Here is a 24,192-nt window from a genome sequence, read left to right on the forward strand (position 1 = left end):
TCCTAACGTTGTGAGTGAGATTCAAAGCCGACCATAAAGTGTATTAAATGTAAGAGTGGAAGCAGCACTGGTCCACACAGCGTTTTCTTTTGGCAGGATACTTATTCCCTTTCTATCTCTACACTCTTGCCCTATTTTTGGCACTGCAGCAATCATTCTAGTAAACTAATACCCACAACAAAATACTGCATTACAGTCCACACAAGGTCAGTTTACTGTTACATTCTTATGAAATTAACAAATTAACCTTTAAGACCATGCTATTGTGTGAACATCTGGTTCTGAAATACCCTTCATTTGCCCTAAAAACAGCCCTGTTTCAATTTGTAAAAAGCTGTTGCATGGAGCTAAACTTGACTGTGAAAAGATTCCGATGGTCAGCAGGAGGAAATTTATTTACATAACTTCAGTCCAAATCGGTTACTTCTTTCTATTTATATCCTCGGCCAGTCTTCTTTTGGACGTTGTTTCTTCGCAAACTCTTCCATCACAGTGTGAAAGGTTGTTTCAACAGACTGCTCAAATAACTTCGAGGTGATCCTAACACACCATACTCTTCTGTCAACATTGGGTTAGTCAGTCTCTGCTCTGATCTGCACGGATACAGTCCCCTAATGTGAAGCCAATCCATATTTTTTCCCCTTTGCAGTGTGTGGTGTTTATTCGAGAAGGCGGGATGTGCATGCTCAACTCAACCCAGCATAACACGGGATATGCTTTTAGGAGCCGAGGTATCGACACTTGTTTCTGAGGTCAAGATGAGGTAACCTTCCAGTCACATGGGAGGAGCCTCGAATCCTGCCGTCTCATCAAAGCTCTGTGAAGACAAATGGCCACTAGACGTGCTCATCTGGAGGATGACCTTTCCTGTCCAATTTGTGGACATATTCTCAGTCAGCCAGTAGTGCTCACTTGCAGACACAGATTCTGTAAAGCCTGTCTGAACGATAGCTGGGAAAAACAAGCAGGTGGAGATTCACACAGCTGTCCTCTGTGCCGGCGCCGCTCGTCCATGGATCAAATCGTGGTGAGCACCGTGCTGGAGAAGTCCTGTGAATCCTTCAAGGCAGACAGGAGCAAGAATGACCCAGAGGCTTGTCAGGAGCACGGAGAAAAGCTCACATTGTTCTGCTTGGAGGACTTGAAGCCAATCTGTGGTTTGTGTGGAAAGGCAGCCACACACATTGGCCACAGGCTCTATCCCATTGGGGAAGGTGCTCATGACTGTAAGGTAAGGTGACATTACAGGGCTGGTCACCCCAGTATTTTACAGTGGTGGCACATTCTGCATATCTTCAGCATCAGATTCTTGGGAAATCTTGAATTTCCCAAAACATCTTCCTCTGTTTTGCTACTGATGAAAGCAGCTGGAATCAATGATGATGAAACATCTATTGAAATACCTGTTGAGTCATTTTAATGCTAAAATATGTCTTTATAGACTAGTAAGTCAACAATATAACAATACCCACAATAGCATAGACCCCGCACAATTAATTACGTAATTTAACGATCTAAATTGGTTAGCTTAACTGATTATTTTGCAAAGAAAATCTCAAAAGCTCCACCATTCACCAAATAGAAGAAATACTAATTACTAATAACCTGGACATTGTTTTAATGTATTTCTATTTTAATACTGCCTTTATGCTTCTCTAAGCCTGATATGTTCATAAATGTGTTTGGCTGAGTTCATTCACATTCTAATAATAGATGTATATTTCTGGTTTGCCATCCAGAGAGGACTGAAACTTGATTCCCACAAGGTTTCTGTGACACTTCATTCATTCTGCTCATGCCCTCCTTAACTCTTTCCTGATAACACACAAAAAAATCTATTGTTGCCATATTGTGTCCATGTCTTGAGCCTAAGTCACATGAGCTTGATTTTCTGAAGTTACATTAGACATTGGATCCCTTTCTTTGGATTTGCCCCTTTAATGTGATGCAATGTGCAGCTTAATGCTACAATAGAAGAGAATGTGGCAGCTGAAAGCCCCACATTGGGCTGACAGCTGGGCCGGCGGCCAGACTGACCTTGTTTTAAAGCGTTGATGCTCTGTCACTGACTTTTTAGGAGGAACTGAAGAGTGCGCTGCTGCCTTTAAAAGAGAAGCTGCAACTGTACAAGAAGTCAAAAATGGCCTGTGAGGAAATGGCCGAACATGTGAAGGTACTGTCAGTTCCATCAGTACATAATATTACTTTAAACGTACTAGAAGGCAAAGACGTGGAGGCAATGAATACCCAACAATCACGTCTCTCTCCAGAACCAGGCTGATCATACTGAAACACAGATCAGAGATGAATTTGAAGCCCTTCACCTTTTCCTGAAAGAGCAGGAGGCTGCCAGACTTTCAGCTTTAAAGGCAGAGGAGCATCAGAAGAATCTAATGGTTAACCAGAGGTTTGAGGAGATGAACAATGAAATTGCATCCATCTCCAACACCATCCGATTAGTGGAACTGGAGATGAAATCTCAAGATATCCCTTTTCTTAAGGTATATAGATAAGAACGTTGCTTCAGACTGTTTGAATAGCAAATTGTAACCAGAAGTGATTTTAAGTTGCTCTCCATTTTGCTTTCAGAATTACAAGGAAACAATAAGTAGGTAAGTGTTAACTCAACTTCTGGGATCCAGCTCAGACTATTTTAGGATGATATAGCTTTACAGACACAATTCTCACTAACTGCTTAAGTATTTTTTCAGAACTTGGCGAACTTCTGTTGATCCACAAATGGTTTCTGGCGCTCTGATCGATGTGGCCAAGCACTTGGGCTCTCTGAAATATAAAGTGTGGGAGAAGATGAAGAGCATAATCAAATACTGTGAGTTCCTCAAACAATAAATAGCCATGTTTTATCAACCAGCTTATTTCCCACCTTTATTAATAACTTAATCCTTGTTTTTTCTCTCTTAAGATCCTGTGATTCTGGACCCAAACACAGCAGCTAGCTGCTTCATCCTCTCAGAGGACCTCACAGTCGTGCAGAACTCAACCCAGATTTTCAAGCTGCCAGACAACCCAGAGCGCTTTGACATCAGCGCTGAGATGTTGGCTTCTGAGGGCTATACCTCTGGTCGCCATAGCTGGGACGTAGAGGTAAAGGACAACACCTACTGGGTGGTGGGAATAGCCAGCGACTCCATCAACAGGAAGGGCAAGCACGTACTGACACCCGCAGAGGGATTCTGGACGATACGGTTTCGAAACAGAGAGCACAAGGCCTGCACAGCACCATGGGAGCCTCTGAACATGACGAAGACGCCAGCGGTGATAAGAATAGTTCTAGACATGGACAGAGGCAAGGTGACCTTTTACGACCCTGGAGAGAGAGCACCTCTCTACACCTTCAAAGAGGTCATCACACCCAGAGCCTTTCCCTACTTTTGCTCTGCCTGCAAAGAGCACCCACTGAAAATCCTGCCTGCGAGGGTATCCTTGTCACTCGACTAGTTCACTGAGAGAAATCAAGTGCTGCTTCAGCTTGTTAAGGTTTGGTATTTATTCTTTTGCGAGAAGCGATTGTAGTGAATTGCAGCACTACACTAAAATCAGCTGTTGTGTTTTTTTTGGTTAATGAATGACATGAAACAAACAGACATGTTTTCAAATATTTAATTTGAGTTACAACAAAAACATGTAGTCTGTGAGATCTGAAATTGTAAATAGTGGTAACTCCAATATATTACTACACTGATAAGATTTGTTACATAAAATATGACAGTCACCTCAGGTGACTCAGCTTTGCATGACACAAAATCACGACAGTGATTTCACAATCTTTTCAGCTCCTCTACAAGAAAAGCATAAAAAAATGAAACGCATAGCTGATGTTTCATTTAAGGCACATACAGTAACAACCTTTGTGTGTTTGCAAAAGTGTGCCAGTGTTGTTCATACTTGTTTTGAACCTGAAAAGTGAGATTAGTTTTTCATTGTATTAAAAAAAAAAGGAAGAGGCTATGGTTATTGTTTTTATCTAGCAGCCATATGTACTGAAAGTAGAAGTGTGGTCTTTCAGCCTCTTCAACACATCAGTAACTTCATAGCTTCACACTCAAGTATTTCCTAAACCTACAAAGACTTAGTCTTGCAACATATTTAATAAACGGGAGTATACCCTGTAACAGAGTTTGTTGAACATTATTGTCGCATGTATCCTATTTCAATTGGGTTGCTCTATATGCGGCGATGTTGAACAAAAAGGTTCAACATCACCGCACATAGAGGATTGAATGTTCATTTAATAATTAAAAACAAAGTTATTAAAGGGAATAAATGCCCTTATATTATGTTCTGGTGTGTTACTCATACAGTGTTAAAACCACATCTGTAACAATTCTCCATGTATGTAAGTCTGTTCCCTGAAAGGGTAAATCCAGGCGAGTGGTGCACCAACACTGACTGATCTTGACACAAGCAATTGCATTAGTTATCCTCCTTCTACAGCATGTCTTCACATATCTTTCACTGAGACGCCGTGACCGCCCTGCTACGGCTTCCATGTCATAGAGACATTCTTCCCTCAGTTATAGCATTGTATAGCTCCTCGTCTACTGCCTCATAACATGCAGCTCTAGTGTTCAAAAAGTAGATCTGGTCAGTGGTGAGACGTGGGTCGAATTCCTCCCTCTGCAGCCTGGTCTTCTGGATTTTAAATGTACCTAAGCAGGAATGTGAGGAAACATAAAACAGATTCAAATGTTTGATGAGTGATGGTGAACAACTTTATGAATCTGAGGGAGAGGGGGCAAAAAAAAGAGGGGGGGGGGGGTGATATCAGGTAATAAATGCCTTGCCAGCCTAGTTTCAGGTAATTCAATTACAAAAATAAAGATGAAAAATTGTGGCTGATCGGATTTACAAGAGCAAGACTCCAATGTCTGAGTGCAAGTAAATGCAGCAAGAGATGACAGCCATCAATGCCACAGTTTGGTGCCAGGAACCGCGAGAGGACACAGGGACTGTGCCAGAGACTGGACATAAGAAAGTGACGCAGTCACCGAGACGTCACCCATTCATTGTGTTTTTCCTGTGCGGCCTCTCCCGGTCCTGGCTACACAAAGCAACTTGCTGATGGCCTTTTTCCTGCTAAATGTGTGTGTAGGGTTGCCAACTTCCACTATAAGTACAGAACTAATCAAAACAATGAAGCAGTAACTCCTTTCCTTTTTGATTGTATGAGGGACAGATTAAACCTGACTAAACTGCTCACTCTGATTTTAAATGTGGACATGTTTTTCAGCGAAGCAAAAGAGATGGGTGTGTGATGTATGTAAATATATATACATATATATATATATATATATATACATACATATATAAATATACACACATATACATATATATATATACATATACATATATACATACATATACATACATATATAGACATACATATATATATGTACATATATATACATACATATACATACATATACATATATATATACACATACATATATATACATATATATATACATATATATATGTATATATATACTTACATATATACATATATATATATATATACATACATATATATATATACATATATATATATATACACATATATATATATATACATACATATATATATATACATATATATACATATATATATATATACACATATATATATATATACACACACATATATATATATATATATATATATATATATATATATATATATATATATATATATATATATATATATATATATATACACATATATACACATATATACACACACATGCACATCTTAAAGTCTCCATGCCACTCTCTTGCAACCCATGAATATTCCTTGTGATCTGCCACTGACCTGTGGTGTCCACTTGTGGGGAGATTCGCAGGAATACGGGCCGCGCATATGAAGGAAGAGCTTGCTGGACCTTCTGCAAGAAACTGTTGCAGTCAAAACTCCCCGTGGTGTCTGCAATGGCAGCCATGCCTGCCTTACCTTCCACACCTGGTATGACATATGATGAAGATAAATCCGTGTCAAGTAGTGAGTTCAGTAAAATGCAATAAAAACAAAGCCATGTTGTAAGCGTACAAAGTGAAGCATCACCTGGCACTGCCACGCCATAAACAGCCACATCCGTCTGACCCAGAAGATTGCTGAGTATACCTTCCACCTCGGTGGTAGAGACATTTTCTCCTCGCCAGCGGAACGTGTCTCCACTGCGGTCACGGAAGTACATGTAGCCCATGTCATCCATCACCAGCACGTCACCTGAAGTTGACATATGGATCGAAAATAATGAACAACCGTGGGTGAAAAAACCCATGTCTGGCCAAAGTATGGCTAAACCATCAGAAAACATCTCCTGACTGAGCACAGCAAAAGGAAGCTTGACATTGCAATGATTGGTAACCTGATAGATACGCTGAATCATTCTTCTTGAAGACATTATGAGCGATCTTCTTCTTCGTCGCATCCTGGTTAGCGTATCCATCAAAACGCCGTAATGGGTCCTGTTGGTTGATACGACCCACCAGCAGTCCTGGCTCCCCTGCAAGACATGGAGCTCAGTTAACACAGTCAACGATCACATATAACATGTAGGACAAGCTTTATTGTAGTAACAGTATTAGTTACCAGGGCGGCAAGGCACACAGAGCCCCCGGCTGTCTCGGACCAGCTCCATGCTGTCCTCGTCCACCCTCACCAGACGGATCGGGTACACGTTGGGGAGAATGCGACTGTTGAATCCACAGGCTCCCACCTGGCAGGACAAAACTCTGGTGAACATACATTCACATTTTACCAGTGAAGACACACAAGTGACACAGCAACTGCTGACCTTGCCATCCATGTTGGCAATGCTGCAGTTGCATTCTGTTGCTCCGTAGAACTCTCCAATCTGCTTCACCCGAAAGCGCTCCGTGAAGGCCTCCCACACACTCGGGCGCAACCCGTTTCCCACTGCCAGCCGAACTTTGTGGCCTCTTTCTGATGGCCGCACTGGCTGAGATAGTAAGTAGCGGCAGATTTCCCCGATATACTGCACTATCTATAACAGGAAAGCAGTGTTGTTATTAAGGGTAGTTCAGAATTCATGCTCTATAGTTATCGATTTCATAAAATATGGCACTTGTCAATGTTTTCCAAGCATAAGCTCTTACCGTGCAGTTGTACTTAATGCAATCTTCCCAGAAACGGCTGGCAGAGAATTTCTTCTTCACTACCACAGTGAGGCCATAGATCAGACACTGACCGACTCCCATAATATTACCTGGCAAGAAGAGAAAACTAACACTTTGTTTATTCAAACTTAAAAAGAGGGAAACTGTAATCATCAAGAGCTTGAGCCTGCAGTAATATACCTGCTGAGTGATAGAGAGGCAGGCAGTCATAGATGATGTCAGCAGGACTCATGCGAAAGGCAAAATACCCGAAAGCAGCGATTCTGTAGTAGCTGTTGTTTGAACAAAAGAGAGGATCTCAGACATTTATCATTAGCTGTGAAGCAACTGTAACAACTCTGGAAAGTGATGTTTTGTGTGTGTGTGTAAATGGCATACCGACTGTGTACTACAATGGCAGCCTTGGGCAGTCCTGTGGTGCCGGAGGTGTAAATATAAAATAGGCGGTCTGCAGGAGAGGATTCAACAGGTTTAAGATCCATACAGCCATCAGTGAATTGACACAACAGAAAATATGGTCATTGTTTTCAATATACTTCATGTTTTACTGCAAAACGCACACATCTGGTTTGTTAGGTAGGATATATGTTGGGCTCATTAACCTAAGACATATATAAAATAGTAGAGGAATATGGTTTTATATTTAGACAGACAGCTGTCTACAGAAACATGTCTATCGGTCTTGAAGACAAAATTACTCATAACTCTGAAAGTTTTGTACAACCAAGTATTCACCTCATCACACTCAGAAACTAGATCCCAGAGTGAAATAAATTAATTACTGTGGACACACTCTGGGAATTTCAAAATAAAAAAATGATTTGACCCAAAAAGTCTTTTCAAAGGAAACTAATACATATACATTAAGTCCTCTTCAGTAATAAACAGGATACTAACCATTCATGCCCTTGTGGGGAACACAAGGTGAAGGGGGATGTCTAGGTGAAGACGCTAAGATTGGGTCCAAAAGGTGAGCGTTCAGTTGGGCCAGATGTTCTGCACTGAGGTCCCCCGTACTAAACCGCAGCATGGACTGGATGTTGGAGGAACTGACTTCCAACATGGCTGCCGTTCAGTAAGAGGACCAAGAGGGAGATGGGAAGAGAGGACACCATACAGGTTAGTTCAAGGTCTTTAGTTTGAAAAGGAATGCTCTCTAAACACATTTTCAATATTGAGAGTGAAAGTAAAGTAATTATAGACTGTTGCAATGGTCCTCAATTTAATTATCCTTTTTGTATAAGGTCAAACATATTATTTCATTTCTGAAGCCATGACGCCTATAAAACTGACTAATTAAACTCGACAGACCTGTGTGACAACATTATGACAAATCTGAGTATAGACTGACATGTGAGGATAAAATGAAGTGCTGCTCAAATAATTAAAACACTCTCAGTAGATTAAGTAAAGTCACACACAGATCTACATTAAACAAGTGTTTGTATTGTAACAGAATCAAATATTAACTAATTTCAAAAAGAGACGGCACAGGAGGCATATTACTGGCAATGAGATAATGGCCAGCATGTCCTCCTGACCACATGACAAGCTGGAGAGTCATTATCACAGTTCATGCTTCATCACAAAATGAATATTAAAGTGTGAAACCACAGGACACAATGTTGACCACTTCACATGCTGTTACACACTAAATGTTAACTGAACGTGAAATGTGCTTATTTTAATAGCCTAACCATATGCCTGTTTAGATAACGTGCTGAATAAGAGTGAAGATATTATCCTCTGAAACAGTATTGCATAATGTAACTCTTTGTTGATACAGAAACAAAACTTGAAATTCTTGATCGACTTGTCCTACTTTGTGGAACACATTCTTACCATCAGCAAGCTCAGCTCCGAACACCACAGCGCGAGAGCCCGACACACCGATACAGTGCATGAGGGCATCTTTGCGAAGGTTGAAGTTGATGAGCGCAGCTTCCACCCCGACCTTGGCCAAGCCCAGCCAAAGCGCCACCTGTAAGGGCCTGCTTTCCATGAAGAGGGCTACCACGTCGCCTGAGACCCACCCCTGACCTCTCGCCCAGTGAGCCACTGCGTTAGACAGCTCGTCCAGCTGGGTGAACGTCCATGTTTCCCCTGTGGCCTCATAGATGAGTGCTGGTTTATTTGGATGTCTTTTCACTGTCTGGGCGAATATGGCAGGAATGTTACTCTCACTGCGCATGTAGCGCCACAAGGCCATCTTCACTCTCATCAGCACATAGAGGCCACTGGTGAGGGAGGGAGGCAAAGAGAGAAGATTTAAGTAAGAGTGTAAACCCCAAAGCATGTTCAGGACAAGGGCTGGGTGATATGGCCAAAATATTCTATCGCAAAAAGGTAATTTCCTATCTCGATGACGATATATACCACAATATAGAATGTTTTCTGGTAGTTCAATAACATAAAAGTCCTGTATGACATAACCATATGGTTATCCTATATTTTGTATATTCCTGTGTCAATTAAATGATAAATGACAAATACAACAGTACTGAGTATTTTCTCATTTAATTAAGAACTGAAGTGCAAAAGGAGCCGAACAGTTCCTAAATGTTCCAGGTTATATACTGACAATGTGTACATTCATGCACACAAATACAGAGTAATCAGTTTACGACAATATTTTCTTATTTAACTACACTGGGTTATTCCCAATACAGCAACCTTATCATTTCAGATTTTCTGATACATTTTAGTTAGTATGGACCTGTTATTACTATAGTCCTCTTAGTCGATTAGGTGACTAATTGGTCATTTTGGTCTTGTAAGTAAGTATTTGTGCAAGTCTTTGTGGAAAGAATCAGTTTTACAGATCAGCTAATTATATCAACTAATCAGTTAGTCAACACAATTATATGAGGGTTATTTGACTATGAATGTCTTTGATTGAGGGCAGCCCTAGTTACTAACAATTCAGATGAAATTATTATAGATTATGATTTTGTATGTATGATTTTATCACTATATGATTCAATTGAATACTGATGCATTATCATATTGAACCAGAACTATATTGGGACACATTTTTTACTTACTTGATGTCTCTCTTGGCTGTGCGTGCTGCAATGTAGAAGTATTTCCAGCTTTTTGTGCCCAGATAAACCCCAAGGCCTGCTGCCAGACTCCAGGACCACGACACCCCGAAGAGACGCAACAGTCCCATGGACCCCAGAGAGGCTGAGACACTCGCCGCATTGTGCATTCTTGTCATGCAGGAAATGGAAAGAGATGGGCTTTAAGGGCAGAAACTGGCATGAGCTGGATCCTCTGGCCTACATGGCTCTCACTCAGGGGGTTGATGCATTGCAGTGCATGCTGTTACACAAAAGCTGCCGGACGTTACTAACCAACTTTTAGGTAATAGCTAAAACAGTTAGGCTTTGGACAGTAGCAGGGATAAAGTTATCACACATCAGCCAGCTCACATGTCAGCAGCTACACGCAAACAAACAGCACTCCAGGTCACACAACGCATCTTTGTCAACTTATATCTGACGTTATTACGTAATTACGTCCATGCGCTGCACTCAACTTACCTCCGAGTCCACAGACTGAGGCGATGTCACCTTTCACCCGATAACCCCGCCGCTCGGCTCAACTTGGGAATTGTTTTCACGGAAACTATCTAGTAGTCAAACCTTCCTCCGGATGTCGACAGCGGAGAGAGTGTTGTCACGTTTTTAAGGAAACCAGTAGTTTTTAAATGTTACAACAGAAACAGTTTACGTCAGTGCGGTTGTAACTAACGTGAAGTAGGCGAGGAACAATTCACAGTCAGACGATATTTTTTGACGTACGTCAAACGTACGTGAGCGAGTCCTGTCGGTTGAAATCTACGCGGGGGAAGTTCATAATTTGTGTCCGAAGAACGAAAGTGACCGAGAACAGAGAGGAAGCAGCGAAATGTAGAGCGAGCCAGGCTATCTTCTGTTCTCCATATTGAATGGAGTCGCTGCCAAAGAAGCACCGCCCACCCCGGGTGTGAGGCTTCGAATGCAGCTCAGCGATTGGTTAAACCCAGCGCTTGTCAGGCCACTTTCAATTTTGATTGGGCAACGCTAAACCCGCCTGATTGCCCAACCAACAGTTTTGCAGGTGGCTGCTTCTGATAGTAGCGCCGGCACAGACTACTAACTAAATGTTGTGAAATGCTGTGAAAGTCTCATTCCATCCCTTATTCACACTGCTGGCCTGCTGATTATGGGCCCCACCAAGCCCCGTTAAAAATAACACAGCAAAGTTTACACTTTTTTCACACCACACAAAAAGTAACAATTTATTTTTGTGCATAAAATAGAAAGTCCAGGAGCATTATGGTCATTGAAGACTGAAAGCTTCCCTGTTTGAGTCTACACAGGATCTATTTTCTCTCACTGTGGTTCTCTGTGCGTAGAAAGCACAACAAAGTCTGAAAAGCACTGCCTTCCTCAGTAAGATGTAAACCCAAGGGTCCAAGATCTGATTCCAGGAGGCCATGCGCAAGCTTAGGAGAATGAACCCATCTTTCTCATGGGTTGAGGTTCTTTCGTTGAACTGCATGACAAGAATGTGGATCTGTATTAAAGGAGACACACAAAATCACCCATGAGGTTAAGCTGTTATTTTATCATCTACATAATTCCTATACTAAAGGTGCTATCTTTCAAGAAATCCATTATTTCAACTAAAACAGGAGTACTCACAAGAAAAGGGCTCCAGCATACACAGGAAACCACAGTGATCACTGCCAGTTGTGCCATCATCTCAAGATCCAACGAACAAAACAAAGAGGAAGACGTGGACGATGAACGACGAGTGCTGCGAGCTGATGATTTTGCATTCACACTGTGGGACTTCAATCTGGCCTGCAGCAATGCCACACCACTCAGGATGTTACAGAGAAGAGAAAAAGTGAGTGCAGTGAGGCCCAGGCAGGAGAAGGCCAGAGCCAGATTGGTGTCGGCTGTAGACTGTGGCTTATGGATAGGCAAGAAACACCACGTCCCAGGAGACTGGGTAGTGTAAGTGCCCACCGCAAAAAAAGGTAGTACTGCCAGCACAAATGCAAGAGAGGACAGAAGTAACACAACTCGCCACACGTGACCCAACGTGATCATGGCAGCGTGGAAAAAGGGCTGCGTGATGGCCACACAGCGCTCCACTGCCAAGGCACAACCCAGCAGCAAAGAGCATAAGCCAAAAAACACCATACTTGCCCCAAAAATCTGACAGAATTCTTTGGTGGGCTTCCCAGTCTGTATTCTATACCTCTGATCTATGTGCAGATACAAAGCAAATGCACCTGGGATCACATGACCTGCAAGGTCAGCCAAAAGCAAAGCCACCGTCAGTAGCAGAAATGGTGCTTTGGATTGGCGACGGAATCGCACACGGGACTTAGCCAGGATGCCCAGAGCTGTCAGGTTTGAGATGGCGCCAAATATCATAGTGAAGCAGGACATCCCCAAACTTGAAGATTTGGGTGGCCAAGTGTTTGGCCAGGGACTGGGATGCTCAGAGGAGTTCATCCTCAGGTTCTGGTGGAGCGTGGATGGCGTAGAAGAGGTAGAAAATGAAGTTATGAGTAGAGACGGTGTCCTCATCTTCAGTGTCATCTACAGAGAATCACAGGTAGTTAAAACTATTTACATTAGTTCTAACTAAAGCCACTAAGTCATACATTTTTGCTAATGTTTTTATCTCATACTCTGGGGATGTCTAAAAGGTGTCAAGAGTAATTAGTAGACAGTAGGATAACAGAAAGGTTGAAGAAGTCTTAACTGCTAAATTATGTACTAATGAATACTGTGATATATTTCTCTCGACTAATCAAAGACTAATTACAACAAGTGAGCTTAATTAGAGGAGCTACTACTGCCCAGGCAATATAAATAGAGGAGTCTTTTTCAAGAGTCACGTCAGCTCGTACACTCGAAGCGCTTGCTTGGAGCACATGAATAGATGCATTTTCCCAAATGCAAACTTAAAAAAGCATGACTGTTCATGGAAAATGCATATGAAGCATCTCCAGAAGTGTGTCATATTTGTAGGATATTTTAATTCAGCTGACAGTCACAGAGGCTGGAAACATTCAAAGCAAGACACATGACAAAGGGCTTTGACCAGGTTTACACAGAACAGCCCAGTGGATATCCCAAGGAAAGGATTATTAAACTTTTAACAAACCTTACTACCATTTTTGGTCTGGAAATGTACAGAACATTAGTAATTTTTGCTGATTTTCTTTGGTTTGCACAACAGACTCTCAGACAAAACATTGTGTGTTGCTGTTTTACAAAATGCTGTTCTTTACCACATTTATTTCCACTCCATAGTTCTCCCATCTGCCATAAACAAACCTTGCATATTTATCTTTAGCTCCTGCTCCACAGCTGCTCGCTTAGCTGGTTCTTTAACTCATTACTCCATTTCAGATACCAGTATTTTGCTTTTGGTTGAACTGTCATGAAGTCATTAGTGTGCAACCGTTTGTTTGTGTTGGAAAGAGAGGGCATGGGATTTTAAAATGTATAAATCAATATGACTTTGAATCAGTAATTGCCATTTAAGATGCTTTGAACCAAACCTAAAGATAAACTAAACTTGTTGACGTTTTTAAACAGCAAACTCTGGCAGTCTTGTATTTGTTTTGCTACTTGATTTTTTTATATAATCAAGCTTTAACCAACAGGACCTGCCGATGTGCATTAACAGGTTTCCTCTTATTGTCATACAGCATGCATCATACACAAGGCTTGTGTTCGAGGTCAATTGATTCTCCCTCTCCAGATGCAGCCTTTTCACCGGGGCACTGCAATAATGAGCACAGACTGTCTTAGTAGGTATGGATAGAAATCTTTCTTCCTGGTAGCTCTCTCTTACTTCATCAATAGTCAGTGAACCCACTGAGAGGAGGGCTTTCGCATGAGAGTGTGAGGATATTATAGAGGAACTTGATTGAAAAGAATCCAGGGGTTATATTGAGGATTGGGAGGATATTATGACAAAAGAAAGTTGTCTTGGCGACCGTGATATCATTTATCATGCAAATTCTTCAGACCGATACTGGATTCTGTATCTTTTCTCTAACACCTCGGTGGCTGCTCTTGTTTATTCTTCTTTTACTGTGTTATTTAAATAGAACAAAACATTTATCAACAACCCAGATGACCCCTGAGTAGTGCTCCTTCTGCATTATCCATGTCTCAAATACAGCTTTCAAGATGTCTGAATCTCTTTCGAAATGCCCACAGCTCTCATTGATAATGAAAGTATATTGAATAGATTAAATAAAGGATGAATCCTAGAGCTTGCCTAGATATCTAATTTGCTTCTAGAGAATAATGTGATAAGTATCTTTTTAAATAAATTGCCATGGAATGGTTATGAATAATAAATTAAACTTACCTTCAGTGGACTCCGGATTAACAGTGGGTTATTTGGGATGTCTCAGAGTAAATGGTAGAGGGCGATTGTGTCTATCTTGTCCGCAGAGCAGCCTGACTGGCCACGTTTAGTACTAATCACTAGTGTTCACAATAATTTGCTCTCGTTCTCCTCCCTTCTTTCCCCCTGCCTCTCTGACAGATTCTCTCTCTCCAGAGGTTTGGAAGCTATTTTATCTCTACATGCCGGATCTGCATTTTCCATTCTCTTACCCCCTCTGGATGTGGTCCTTCCATCTATTCATCTTCTCTGCTGACTTTTTTGTACCAGAGAGGGATCTCGGCAATCACTTTCATTTTGTAGTATTGATCCAGCGCAAGCTGAATAATTCAACAGTGAAAAAAAAAGTCAGGCACCTCAAATTCTGGATGATAATTCTATTTTCTTCAAAGCAGAAATAGTTTGCTATTCAGCCAGTACTTATCACCCCCCCCCCCTCCCCGTCAGCCGAATAAACATACAGAAAGCACAGAGACGTACATGAAGGGAGTTTGAAAGAGCATGATGATGAGGTGCCTCAAGGGCTTCTGGAATACTTATACAAATGCATCGAAGATGCATCAGGAGTGACTCCACCGAGGTTTGCAATTGTTGAAGAGGGAAGTCGGTACTGTACAATGTGTTTTCAGGACTACTTAAGGTTCCAATTCAAGTACCAATTTCGAGACTTCAGAGTTGCTGTTGAGACCATCATGTCTGTATCCCACACAAACAGGAAGGAAAAGGAGATAATCTTCTATTTCCTCTGTATGTGTAACTCTCCATAGCTTTATGAGCCAGATAAGTGTTCCTGCAGTGAGAAAGAGTGTCAGACATGAAGGTGGAAATGATGAAACCATCATTGCACGAGTTTGGCAATCGCTTGATCGAGTTGCCATTTCCGCAAAAACCGGACATAAAGAACTATAAAGTAAAAGATGTATTTTACCTTTAGATGCTCAACATTTATTCTATATTTCAAATAAAGTAAGTCAAGGCCCATGTCGGGAAGAGCTTTACCTGGAGCTCTGACATCAAAATATGTATTCAATTTAAAGTGCACGAAAAGTATGAAAACACAATTTTAAATCATACAAATTATGAAAGAGAACTTCTTTTTTTTTAATCAGAAATACAAAAGCGAAGATATTAATTTGACCAAACATTAAACAGAAAGTTCAGAATTGAGCTACAACTAGTGCTTACAACAGTACTAATATTCCTAGAGCCAATAATAACAAACGTTATCTTTGAACAGTCAAGTTTTGAAACACAAAACAATACTCTTTTTGAAATAATTTGATATAATACATCTAACGTGTTACAACCTGCTGATTGAAACGGGAATTCAGTTACTTACTGCATTAAATACTGAATTGTCCAGCAATATGTACACAAATACACCCTACATTAAAAACAATCTATATCTGTTCTATAACAATCCTTTTAAAAAAAAATCATATTAAGATAATATCGATTTAAATACAAGTTCAACAGTAAAAGTACTTCTTTAATCAAGTACCTGGATGACACGTCAAGCCATATTACATGTACCTGATAAAACATGTCATCATAACATTATCTATCACTTTGATATTTTGGTCCAGTTCATTCTTTCTTTACATATGAAAAGAAATGGAATTTATTTTTGACCATTCATAAATACTCAAATAAAACCAATGTGGCATGGAAGTAAAACATGTAATTTTAAAGAAAATCCCTAATTTGTATCAAATTCTAACAGTCAACTTAAGTAGCTCAACATACAAAGACCAACTCAAAAAGCAAAATGTATAGAACATGTAAAGAAGGATACTATTTACAACATTTTACAGTGACGCAAATGAAATGGGGCATTGACCACAAATAACACGGCAGTAGTTGGCCGCATGTCTTCAGGAAATAAATCAGAATTGGCTCCTGTGTCTCTTCGTAGCGGCTCAGATGCGAGACTCTCCCGTGTCCTGGCTGCTCTTTGATGCCTGAGGACCACAGAGAAAGGCAAGCCCATCAGTCATTTGGAAGGTTTTTAAATTAAACTTGTAATGACTTAAGTCTCTTAAGCGATCCAATTACAGATGAATTGTTAAACTATGCAGTCCACATGCAAACTTAATGTTTGATTTGCTTGGTTGGTCAACATTCAAGGCATGTGTTACTGCAATACTGCATAAGCATGGGATAAAACAGATTCACTGTGATGTTATTCCACCTAAATCACTGCGGTGAAATATGTATAACTGCTTACATGAGCTTTGCTGGTCTGCGAGTAACTGAAGTTTGAGTAACTCTTCTTCCAAGGACCACAGAATTCGGACAGGATGTGTCCATATTCTTCTCTCACCTGAATACAAGAGCAAGAATTGGGTTTTGACACCAGAAAAGAAGGTTGCAAAGCTTGTGCTTTTATTTTTGACAGGAGCTTGACCCACCTGTTTGGAAAACAGACAGTGCATGACGAATATCATAACCCCTTGAAAGCTGCCGAAGATAGTGAACAAGTAAGACATGATTACTGTGCCCTCCTCAAACTGGAAACAACCAAAGATCCACGTGGTGCCCAACAAAGTCAGCTGAGCCACTGCAGTAATGATGAATGTCCTGCAGGAGGCAACAAAGATACACACAGATTTTAACTGAGGCACTTTCACCAGAAATAACATTTAACTTATTTTTAGGGAAGCATACTTTGGATTTCTTTTACATTTTGTTGGAGAAGCAATAATATATACATTATGCAATTCCATATGTCAAGTATATGCCTTCATATTTAAACACATGCACTGAATATGTGGGCCTGATTGTTGTATGCATTTTGCGCTGACTCACTTTATTTTCTGCAGATTGTCAAGGTCAGGGTTTAAACTTGAGAACTTCTGTGCCAACTTCCACACAGTGATGAGAAAGAAGAAAATGTTCACCTGAAAGGCAACATAAGATGGATTGTTTTCTTTTTCAAACAACTTTCATTCATTTTCAGGATTATTCTAAATTTATTCAGTTCATACTCACAGCAATGATGACGCAGGCAGGGCCAAAGAAACCCCAAATTAATTCCAGGTTTAACCAACAACTGCAATGAATATTGAGAGTTTATCGAGTAGAATATGTCACCATAACATGGAAATCAGGAATACGTTAAAGATAAGACAAGATCAGCATCAGTGGGGGGAACTTACTGTCTCTTGGTGCCATATCCCCTGGCGTTAGCTAAGGCAGAGAAAGCAACAATAACAGCTGGGACTCCATAGCCACCTGCCAACATGTAGAGGGTTTTGAAGTTGGTGTTAAAGACCAGGACTACCATCCTAAAGAGTTGTATGCCCTCCAGACACATCCAGCAAAAGGCTGCCAGGAAGAAGAAATGCAGCAGCCCTGCTACCACGGCACAGCCAACCTAATGCAGGAGGGAGAGCGATGAGGATCCCAATGACAGCAGTGAAAACAGGTACAAAGGATGCTTGCAACATGGGGAGGAATAAATAGGGAGAGACTATTTGCTGAATAGTTGTTTATAAATCTTCAGGACACGCATAAATCATTCAGTAGCTCTGCTCTTTCTGAGAAACTATTCCTCTGCTGTATTTCGATTGCATTTTGACTGTGCAAACGGTTACAGAAGTATTCACCCGGTTCTCCGTACGAGAGATGCCAGCGAGGAAGATGACGGTGGCAATGAAGAGGCTGATGCAGAGGTGCAGGTGGATGGTGGTTCTTGGGCTTTTGATGGATCGGATCAACGAGAACGTCAGGATGCAGAGGAGCAGGCAAATTAGTGAAAGGGACAGACCCACCCATGTGATCAGCTGCAATTCAAACTTGTCCTGTTGTGAGAGACAGAGAGATGGATTTACAATACAGTAGACAGAAACAGACTGAAGTTTCAACTGGAGACTCCAACATATAATCGTCTTGATTTATGTAATGTTAGAGTTTTAACCTCTATGTCATAGAGCGCCATGAGCACAGCAAAGCTGCTCAGATGGTTGCAGGAACACACAGTGTATTCAGGCTTGGACTCCACCACTTTGCAGCCACGAGGAGACCATGACCCTCCTTCCTCTGAGGCATCCCAGAACACACAGGTGGGGTTGGATTCATTTGTCTGTGAAACAAAAGAGAAGGAAAAAAACATTACACAAGTAACAGTTTCCCTCAAAGACTGAATACTATCCTTCTTGGCAAACAAGACGCTACCTGTTTGAGATGGTAGAAAGTTAATTTGACTGGCTTCTCGAGGTGGCTTGTGTTTCTGTTACTGACAGAGGCAGTCACGACTTTAGAGTTGAGCGCAAAGCTTTGGTTCACTTGTGGTTTCATTCCACCAAAGAAGCCATCGGCAGAGTCCTCCAGGTTTGCATAGCTCAGCAAGAAGACTGTTGTAAAGCCTTTCACAATCGTACCAGGAAAACAATAGTTTCAGTGAACATTCATCACATTGGTCACTGTTGTGTTACTTATAGGTATGATCATTACCAGGGTAGTAGGACGGATCTCCAGCAGCGGTCTCCAACTGGATGTCCAGCTGCGCTTGCTTAGACGATAAAGTCACAGCTCCATTAGGTAAGTCTGCCCCTTTCTCTATCAGCAGCTCCAGCTCTGGACACGTACAGATATGTGTTTATCAACATGAATTGCTTGTCTGTTAATACTGTAGATGACTTCAGAAGAGGAGAAATCTACCGCCTTCTGAAACAAACATACCATCAGAAGACGCGTAAACGTGAACAGATGGTCTTTGTACCTGTGTGAGTGGAGGATCTCGTTGTCCCGGGGGGCTCAATGAAAGCTCCGATGAGCCTCAGCGTGTTCTCCACTGTATTCAGAAAGGTGGAGACTTTCCTGTTATCGTTGAAGGCTCCACTGGACAAGAGTTTGTCGATCACAGACAACAGTCTCTGCAGCCACAAGAGAGGAGGGGGAGAGGGAGCGACGTAAGCACGAGCAGGGAAAACAGGAGATAGAGTCAGTCAGAGGCAGACATTCAGGCTGCATACCACCTCAGGTCAACATAAACAGTCTGCGAGCTGTGCAAAGACATCTGCACTCCATGTGACAAAGATTGAAGGGGGGATATGTCATATTCTGCGCTTGTTCTAAGGAACTGAGTTTTTTTTTCTGGATAATCAATTAATTAATGTATGAATACCATCAGCATGTCCTCTCCATCCAGTTCTGTTGGAGTCTCACTTTCTGTTAGGTTCAGACAGCTTTCTTCCAACAGCATCATGAGATCATGCGCAAACTCAAATTTCTAGGGAAGCAATTTGGGAAGAACGAAACAAAAGTATGAGGCAAAAGAACTTAAAATATATATTGAGCTGTGATTTGTTTTTTGGTGTGGCGGTATACCTCTTGCAGATTGTTCATGGGATTGAATACATCACAGTTTAACGCTGAGGAAACAGGAAGTTTTGTTTCGTTAAATGTGCTTGCTGATGACAGCAACGTTCATATTATGAGAACACCTATGCTCATGAAAAAGTTCTGTTGATATATTTACAGAGAAAACACCGGTTCAATGATGGATGTTGGAAAAAGTGGAGCGCTGCAGTGTTCTTACCAGTGCAGCGAGACCTGTTGTTGCCATAGTTAGTGAACCCTGCATGGCATGCACAGTAATGGCCGCTGGCTTCACGGTGACAGGTTCCATTTCCACAGATTGTCTTATCAATCACACATATATCTAAAATGGAAACAAATCGGAGAGAGAGGATAAAGTGTGTTTCAGTCAGATAATGGCTAGAAAACATACTCCAGCCCGAACCAAAACACAGACCAGCCCATCACCAAATAAACCAACTTAGAAATCAATACTAAAATCTATTATTTAAACTCTCTGTTCCACTTTTAAGGAGGCCCTTTTCTTGAAAGACCACTGTGCAAACATCATTTGATAAAACAACATGAAGAGTTATATCTGGATCAAATTAACTTCTTTAGTTATTTTTTTAAAACAATGCATTCAATGATTCATTATTGCATTTTGCAGAATCACGTCATAGCCCGCACCTTCACATTGCTCCTCATTGCCAGAGAAGTTAGATCTGCCAGATTTGAGTCCAAAGCCAGGGTTACAGACGCAGTGAAAACTGCCTGGTGTGTTGACGCATGCTGCATTTTGACCACACACGCTTGCCTCTTGACATTCATCAATATCTACATGAGCAGAAAGAAGACATCATAGAACAACTTAGAAAGGAAACCATCGCTGAACCACACCATCATATCACAGCCACGCAAAGAGAGAACAAATATACATTCAGTTCATTACCGACAACCCACCACAGTAGCTCATAGGGTGCTAATAAGTATCTCACCTCTGCATGAAACGTTGTCACTGCGGTGAAAGCTTTCCACTCCAGTCGTGGAAATGAATCCATCATCACAAATGCAGGAATAATGTGGAATTGTGTTAAAACATGTGGCATCAAATCCACAGGTGTCTTTGTCTTTCAAGCACTCATTGACGTCTTAAAGCAAAAAGATCAGGACACAACTTTTATATTTAGATATTGACTGCAGCAGTAAGACTTCATCTGCTTAAATTGATCTAATGTATAAGAGGACTTACCTTTACATGTTGCTGATGTTCCAGCTTTAAAATTCAAAGCCCCTGTTGAGGATGTGAAACCATCTGCACATTGGCAGTAGAAGCTGCCGAACGTGTTGTGACAGTCCGCATTCTCTCCACAAGGCCCAACTTCGTCAGGATAGTCCTCATCAATGGCACATTCATTATGATCTTAATTAAGGAAGCACGAATGTGTGAAAAACAGAATCAAACTCAAGTTAGGTAATAATACATTTCAAATATGTATTTGTATACAATATTTTAATTTGAATGGATAATTTAGCAACGTTTCTAACGTCTATATGGAAAGATAAGAAATATGGACACGACATGGCAGTTTTTCTATGATGGGTTGTGTGCTAAAGTAAGTTGGTTTTTCATACCAGTGCATGTTTGATCCATAACAATAAATCCATTTTCACAGGTTTCGTCTGACAGGACTACGTCGAGGGAGAAGTACAGAGCTGAAAAGTAAGCAGGCTTACAAGTTTAACACTTTCGCAATATGAACCCCGGCACCCATTCCTAATTTACACTAACCACTTCAAAAAAATCATACTAAAATGTTTCTGTGTAGTTACAGCAGCATGAAGGACCGGTTTGACCACAGTCATGACACTAAAAATGTTCAAAGTTCAAGATAGATTTCCTCATTTTCTACCCTCCTTTCCTCAGATTGTTCAGCATCTGCGTCATATTTCAACACGGGTGTCTGCAGAACTCTGCTTCCTATGTATGAGAAAACATCAGCTGTCGTGGCACAAGCACAAAAAAAGCAATACATCCTCAAACTGTTCGAGTGCCGAGTCAGTCCTCTGTGGTCGCTTAAATGACGCCAGATGGGTGTAATGTGCACTCAGTATATGGAAAAAGGAAGAAACAGTCCAGTTACTCCCCTCCACCCCCCACCCACCACACACACCACTATTATTAGTTCAAACAATACACTTAGTATAATTATCAAAAGAAGCAGTTAGTTATTATTAATTAAAGGACCAGTTTATTTAAATCAAAAAGATGCAAATTCCCTGAGGTATCATTTTGTATTATTTGTTAGAGATTGCTGAAACACTAATACATTGGTAGAAGTTGAATGCTATTTTGTACTTGAAAAGGGTCTTTGTGAACATTTTCACGATTTGTTTTACCTTTGAAAGAAAATAGTTGACAGTAAAACCTGTTACATAGATACATTGACATTGTGGGCACATTTTGAGGAGCTTTAAAGTGTTTTGAGATACCATATTGTTTCTCTCTGGGCATCTGATAATCATAACCATTGCATTCATATACAGGATTACATCAAACAAAAAAGAGACTTGTTAAGATTGCAACCATGACATAATCAAATGTTTCACAAGTTGTAATCTCTCAATGTTGTGTTGTCTCTTGGCAACGCATAGAGTTTCTTCCTGTTTGACTTTGGGCACTAAGAGGCGACAAGCTACAAGGACGCTGTGCGATGAGCTCACAGTGTATAAATATCACTTTAAAAGCAAAAGAACAGAGGTCCTCTGTGCAGTCGGACCAGATAGTGAGTTGTTTGAAGAAAAGCTGCTGTGTTCAGCATCACTCTTCTTCCTTTTCACCTAATTCTTTGCGGCTCTTTCCCACACTCAGGCTTTAGGCTTTGACTGCTGCACAGAGGCTCACATTAATGAGAACTGTGGCCACGTGAGTTTCTCACTATTATCATTTCTGCCAGAGAGACTCACCAGCAGATTTTATCTCAATGGAAAGTTATTCAATAAAGTAAAAACACATAGAGTTCAGAAATAAACATAACTATATAAAAGTGTTTTCATTTTGTCTGTTTTTTTGATTTGATCATGTGATTTTTTTCTTATTATAATGAACTCTTTTTAAAATGTATAGTTTAATCACCGATAAACAACATTATATTTTCTTGACTAAAATGTAATTGTAACAGAAAACATACATACATATACAGATCTAGCTATTCTTAAAGGTTTTCAGACCGTTAGTTTCCTTCTTTGGGTCCCAGAACCTTTTCAAACGTTGTCAACAGATGATTTTCCATCCCAACTACTGTGCAAATGGATGACAGATGTGACTCACCGAGTATCAGGAGGTTCCACCTGCCCGCCATGGTGAAGTAGAAAACACTGTCCAGAAATGTACAAGGAAATTAAAAACAACCAAAACAGGGAACTCTACATCGAGATTGCGCAGTTCATTCCTCTTCTCTTTTCTTTTTCAATGTTGCCCCTTTGTTTCTGTAACTTTTAAACGTAAAGAAAGTAAAAAAGACCATCCGCAAGTCAAGTTAATAGACGTAGCAAAAGTTGGGACAGTATTGATACCAGCATATAAAAACATATAAAAATGCTGGAATCAGTCGTCTCTAATCTTACACAATGACCTCTCCTCTGTCTCTTTCTTTCTTTTGAATAGTCATCTGCTCTCACTAATGAGGTGACATGCTGAGATGACTAGTTTTTCTGGGGAGGGGTCTCTCTCTCTCTCTCTCTCTCTCTCTCTCTCTCTCTCTCTCTCTCTCTCTCTCTCTGTGAATCACATCTCTCTCTCTCTCTCTCTCTCTCTCTCTCTCTCTCTCTCTCTCTCTCTCTCTCTCTCTCTCTCTCTCTCTCTCTGTGAATCACATCTCTGACACAGAGGCTGGTTGAGGAGTGCAGCCAGAAGTTACTAAAACGTAACTCCCGCTCTTATTGGGGTGGAGTGATAGTGAAAGGAAATGAATGGCAATGCCAGCTCACTCTGCTCAACTTCCATAAAACAATGTGTTGCTTTACAGTGTTTTTGCTAAGGTCATCTCTCTCTCTCTCTCTCTCTCTCTCTCTCTCTCTCTCTCTCTCTCTCTCTCTCTCTCTCTCTCTCTCTCTCTCTCTCTCTCTCTCTCTCTCTCTCTCTCTCTCTCTCTCTCTCTCTCTCTCTCTCTCTCTCTGGTCTCTCTCTCTGTCTGCCCATGTCTCTATATCTTTCCCCTCTGTTGGGCTCTGAGGTTAGGGCAGACAGGGGGTCAAGAGGAGTTTATGAGACTGGTCATTGTCCAGCTGGTGGGTATA

The 24,192-nt window shown here is 40.9% G+C and overlaps 4 protein-coding genes across 6 annotated transcripts; 1 reads left to right on the forward strand and 3 right to left on the reverse strand.

Moving 5' to 3' along the window:
- The first annotated feature begins 741 nt into the window (after window positions 1-741).
- Window positions 742-4,717, forward strand: trim35-13 (tripartite motif containing 35-13). Of its 2 annotated transcripts, none has more exons than XM_068578698.1 (6): window positions 742-1,231; window positions 2,078-2,173; window positions 2,271-2,501; window positions 2,590-2,612; window positions 2,712-2,830; window positions 2,924-4,717. In XM_068578698.1, the coding sequence occupies exons 1-6, from the start codon at window positions 830-832 to the stop codon at window positions 3,457-3,459; spliced, it is 1,407 nt and encodes a 468-aa protein (XP_068434799.1). In that variant the 5' UTR covers window positions 742-829; the 3' UTR covers window positions 3,460-4,717. The 2 variants fall into 2 exon arrangements, with proteins under 2 accessions (XP_068434799.1, XP_068434800.1); XM_068578699.1 differs by having other exon boundaries at window positions 744-1,027.
- On the reverse strand, window positions 3,606-11,110 carry slc27a1a (solute carrier family 27 member 1a). The gene is made up of 13 exons (XM_068578697.1): window positions 10,704-11,110; window positions 10,203-10,370; window positions 9,001-9,395; window positions 8,056-8,223; window positions 7,537-7,606; window positions 7,339-7,430; window positions 7,138-7,247; window positions 6,816-7,025; window positions 6,611-6,737; window positions 6,387-6,524; window positions 6,080-6,244; window positions 5,831-5,977; window positions 3,606-4,670 (listed from the first exon to the last, which is right to left on the reverse strand). Exons 2-13 carry the CDS (start codon window positions 10,367-10,369, stop codon window positions 4,513-4,515), a joined length of 1,947 nt encoding a protein of 648 aa, XP_068434798.1. The 5' UTR covers window position 10,370; window positions 10,704-11,110; the 3' UTR covers window positions 3,606-4,512.
- Window positions 11,111-11,484: 374 nt separating this feature from the next.
- On the reverse strand, window positions 11,485-14,796 carry ptger1c (prostaglandin E receptor 1c (subtype EP1)). The gene is made up of 4 exons (XM_068578353.1): window positions 14,694-14,796; window positions 12,854-12,864; window positions 11,850-12,761; window positions 11,485-11,721 (listed from the first exon to the last, which is right to left on the reverse strand). Exons 1-4 carry the CDS (start codon window positions 14,794-14,796, stop codon window positions 11,485-11,487), a joined length of 1,263 nt encoding a protein of 420 aa, XP_068434454.1.
- A 1,003-nt stretch (window positions 14,797-15,799) lies between these two features.
- LOC137786808 (adhesion G protein-coupled receptor E5) lies at window positions 15,800-23,467 on the reverse strand. 2 transcript variants are annotated; one of them, XM_068578916.1, is made up of 19 exons: window positions 23,225-23,467; window positions 21,529-21,609; window positions 21,146-21,316; window positions 20,892-21,044; window positions 20,584-20,730; window positions 20,135-20,257; window positions 19,924-19,967; window positions 19,721-19,825; window positions 19,316-19,469; window positions 19,048-19,170; window positions 18,769-18,959; window positions 18,512-18,676; window positions 18,201-18,395; window positions 17,751-17,968; window positions 17,584-17,644; window positions 17,401-17,492; window positions 17,088-17,172; window positions 16,820-16,915; window positions 15,800-16,553 (listed from the first exon to the last, which is right to left on the reverse strand). In XM_068578916.1, the coding sequence occupies exons 1-19, from the start codon at window positions 23,253-23,255 to the stop codon at window positions 16,512-16,514; spliced, it is 2,277 nt and encodes a 758-aa protein (XP_068435017.1). In that variant the 5' UTR covers window positions 23,256-23,467; the 3' UTR covers window positions 15,800-16,511. The 2 variants fall into 2 exon arrangements, with proteins under 2 accessions (XP_068435017.1, XP_068435016.1); XM_068578915.1 differs by having other exon boundaries at window positions 17,004-17,172.
- Window positions 23,468-24,192: the final 725 nt, after the last annotated feature.

The sequence above is a fragment of the Clinocottus analis genome, unplaced genomic scaffold, assembly GCF_023055335.1.
Source record: "Clinocottus analis isolate CAN_PGR_092001 unplaced genomic scaffold, fCliAna1.0.p SCAF_16, whole genome shotgun sequence".
Lineage (NCBI taxonomy): Eukaryota > Metazoa > Chordata > Actinopteri > Perciformes > Cottidae > Clinocottus > Clinocottus analis.

Coding starts and splice junctions, on each gene's coding strand:
- trim35-13 (XM_068578698.1), top strand. CDS start 830: ATGGCCACTAGACGTGCTCATCTGGAGGATGACCTTTCCTGTCCAATT. Junction 2,174..2,270: donor AAATGGCCGAACATGTGAAG/GTACTGTCAGTT, acceptor GTCTCTCTCCAG/AACCAGGCTGATCATACTGA. Junction 2,831..2,923: donor GAAGAGCATAATCAAATACT/GTGAGTTCCTCA, acceptor TTCTCTCTTAAG/ATCCTGTGATTCTGGACCCA.
- slc27a1a (XM_068578697.1), bottom strand. CDS start 10,369: ATGCACAATGCGGCGAGTGTCTCAGCCTCTCTGGGGTCCATGGGACTG. Junction 8,224..9,000: donor CGGAGCTGAGCTTGCTGATG/GTAAGAATGTGT, acceptor ACTGAACGGCAG/CCATGTTGGAAGTCAGTTCC. Junction 7,248..7,338: donor GCCTCTCTATCACTCAGCAG/GTATATTACTGC, acceptor TCTTCTTGCCAG/GTAATATTATGGGAGTCGGT.
- ptger1c (XM_068578353.1), bottom strand. CDS start 14,796: ATGGAAAATGCAGATCCGGCATGTAGAGATAAAATAGCTTCCAAACCT. Junction 11,722..11,849: donor TATGCTGGAGCCCTTTTCTT/GTGAGTACTCCT, acceptor CCTTTAATACAG/ATCCACATTCTTGTCATGCA.
- LOC137786808 (XM_068578915.1), bottom strand. CDS start 23,255: ATGGCGGGCAGGTGGAACCTCCTGATACTCG. Junction 19,171..19,315: donor GAGATCCTCCACTCACACAG/GTACAAAGACCA, acceptor GTACGTGTCCAG/AGCTGGAGCTGCTGATAGAG. Junction 18,960..19,047: donor AGATCCGTCCTACTACCCTG/GTAATGATCATA, acceptor CGATTGTGAAAG/GCTTTACAACAGTCTTCTTG.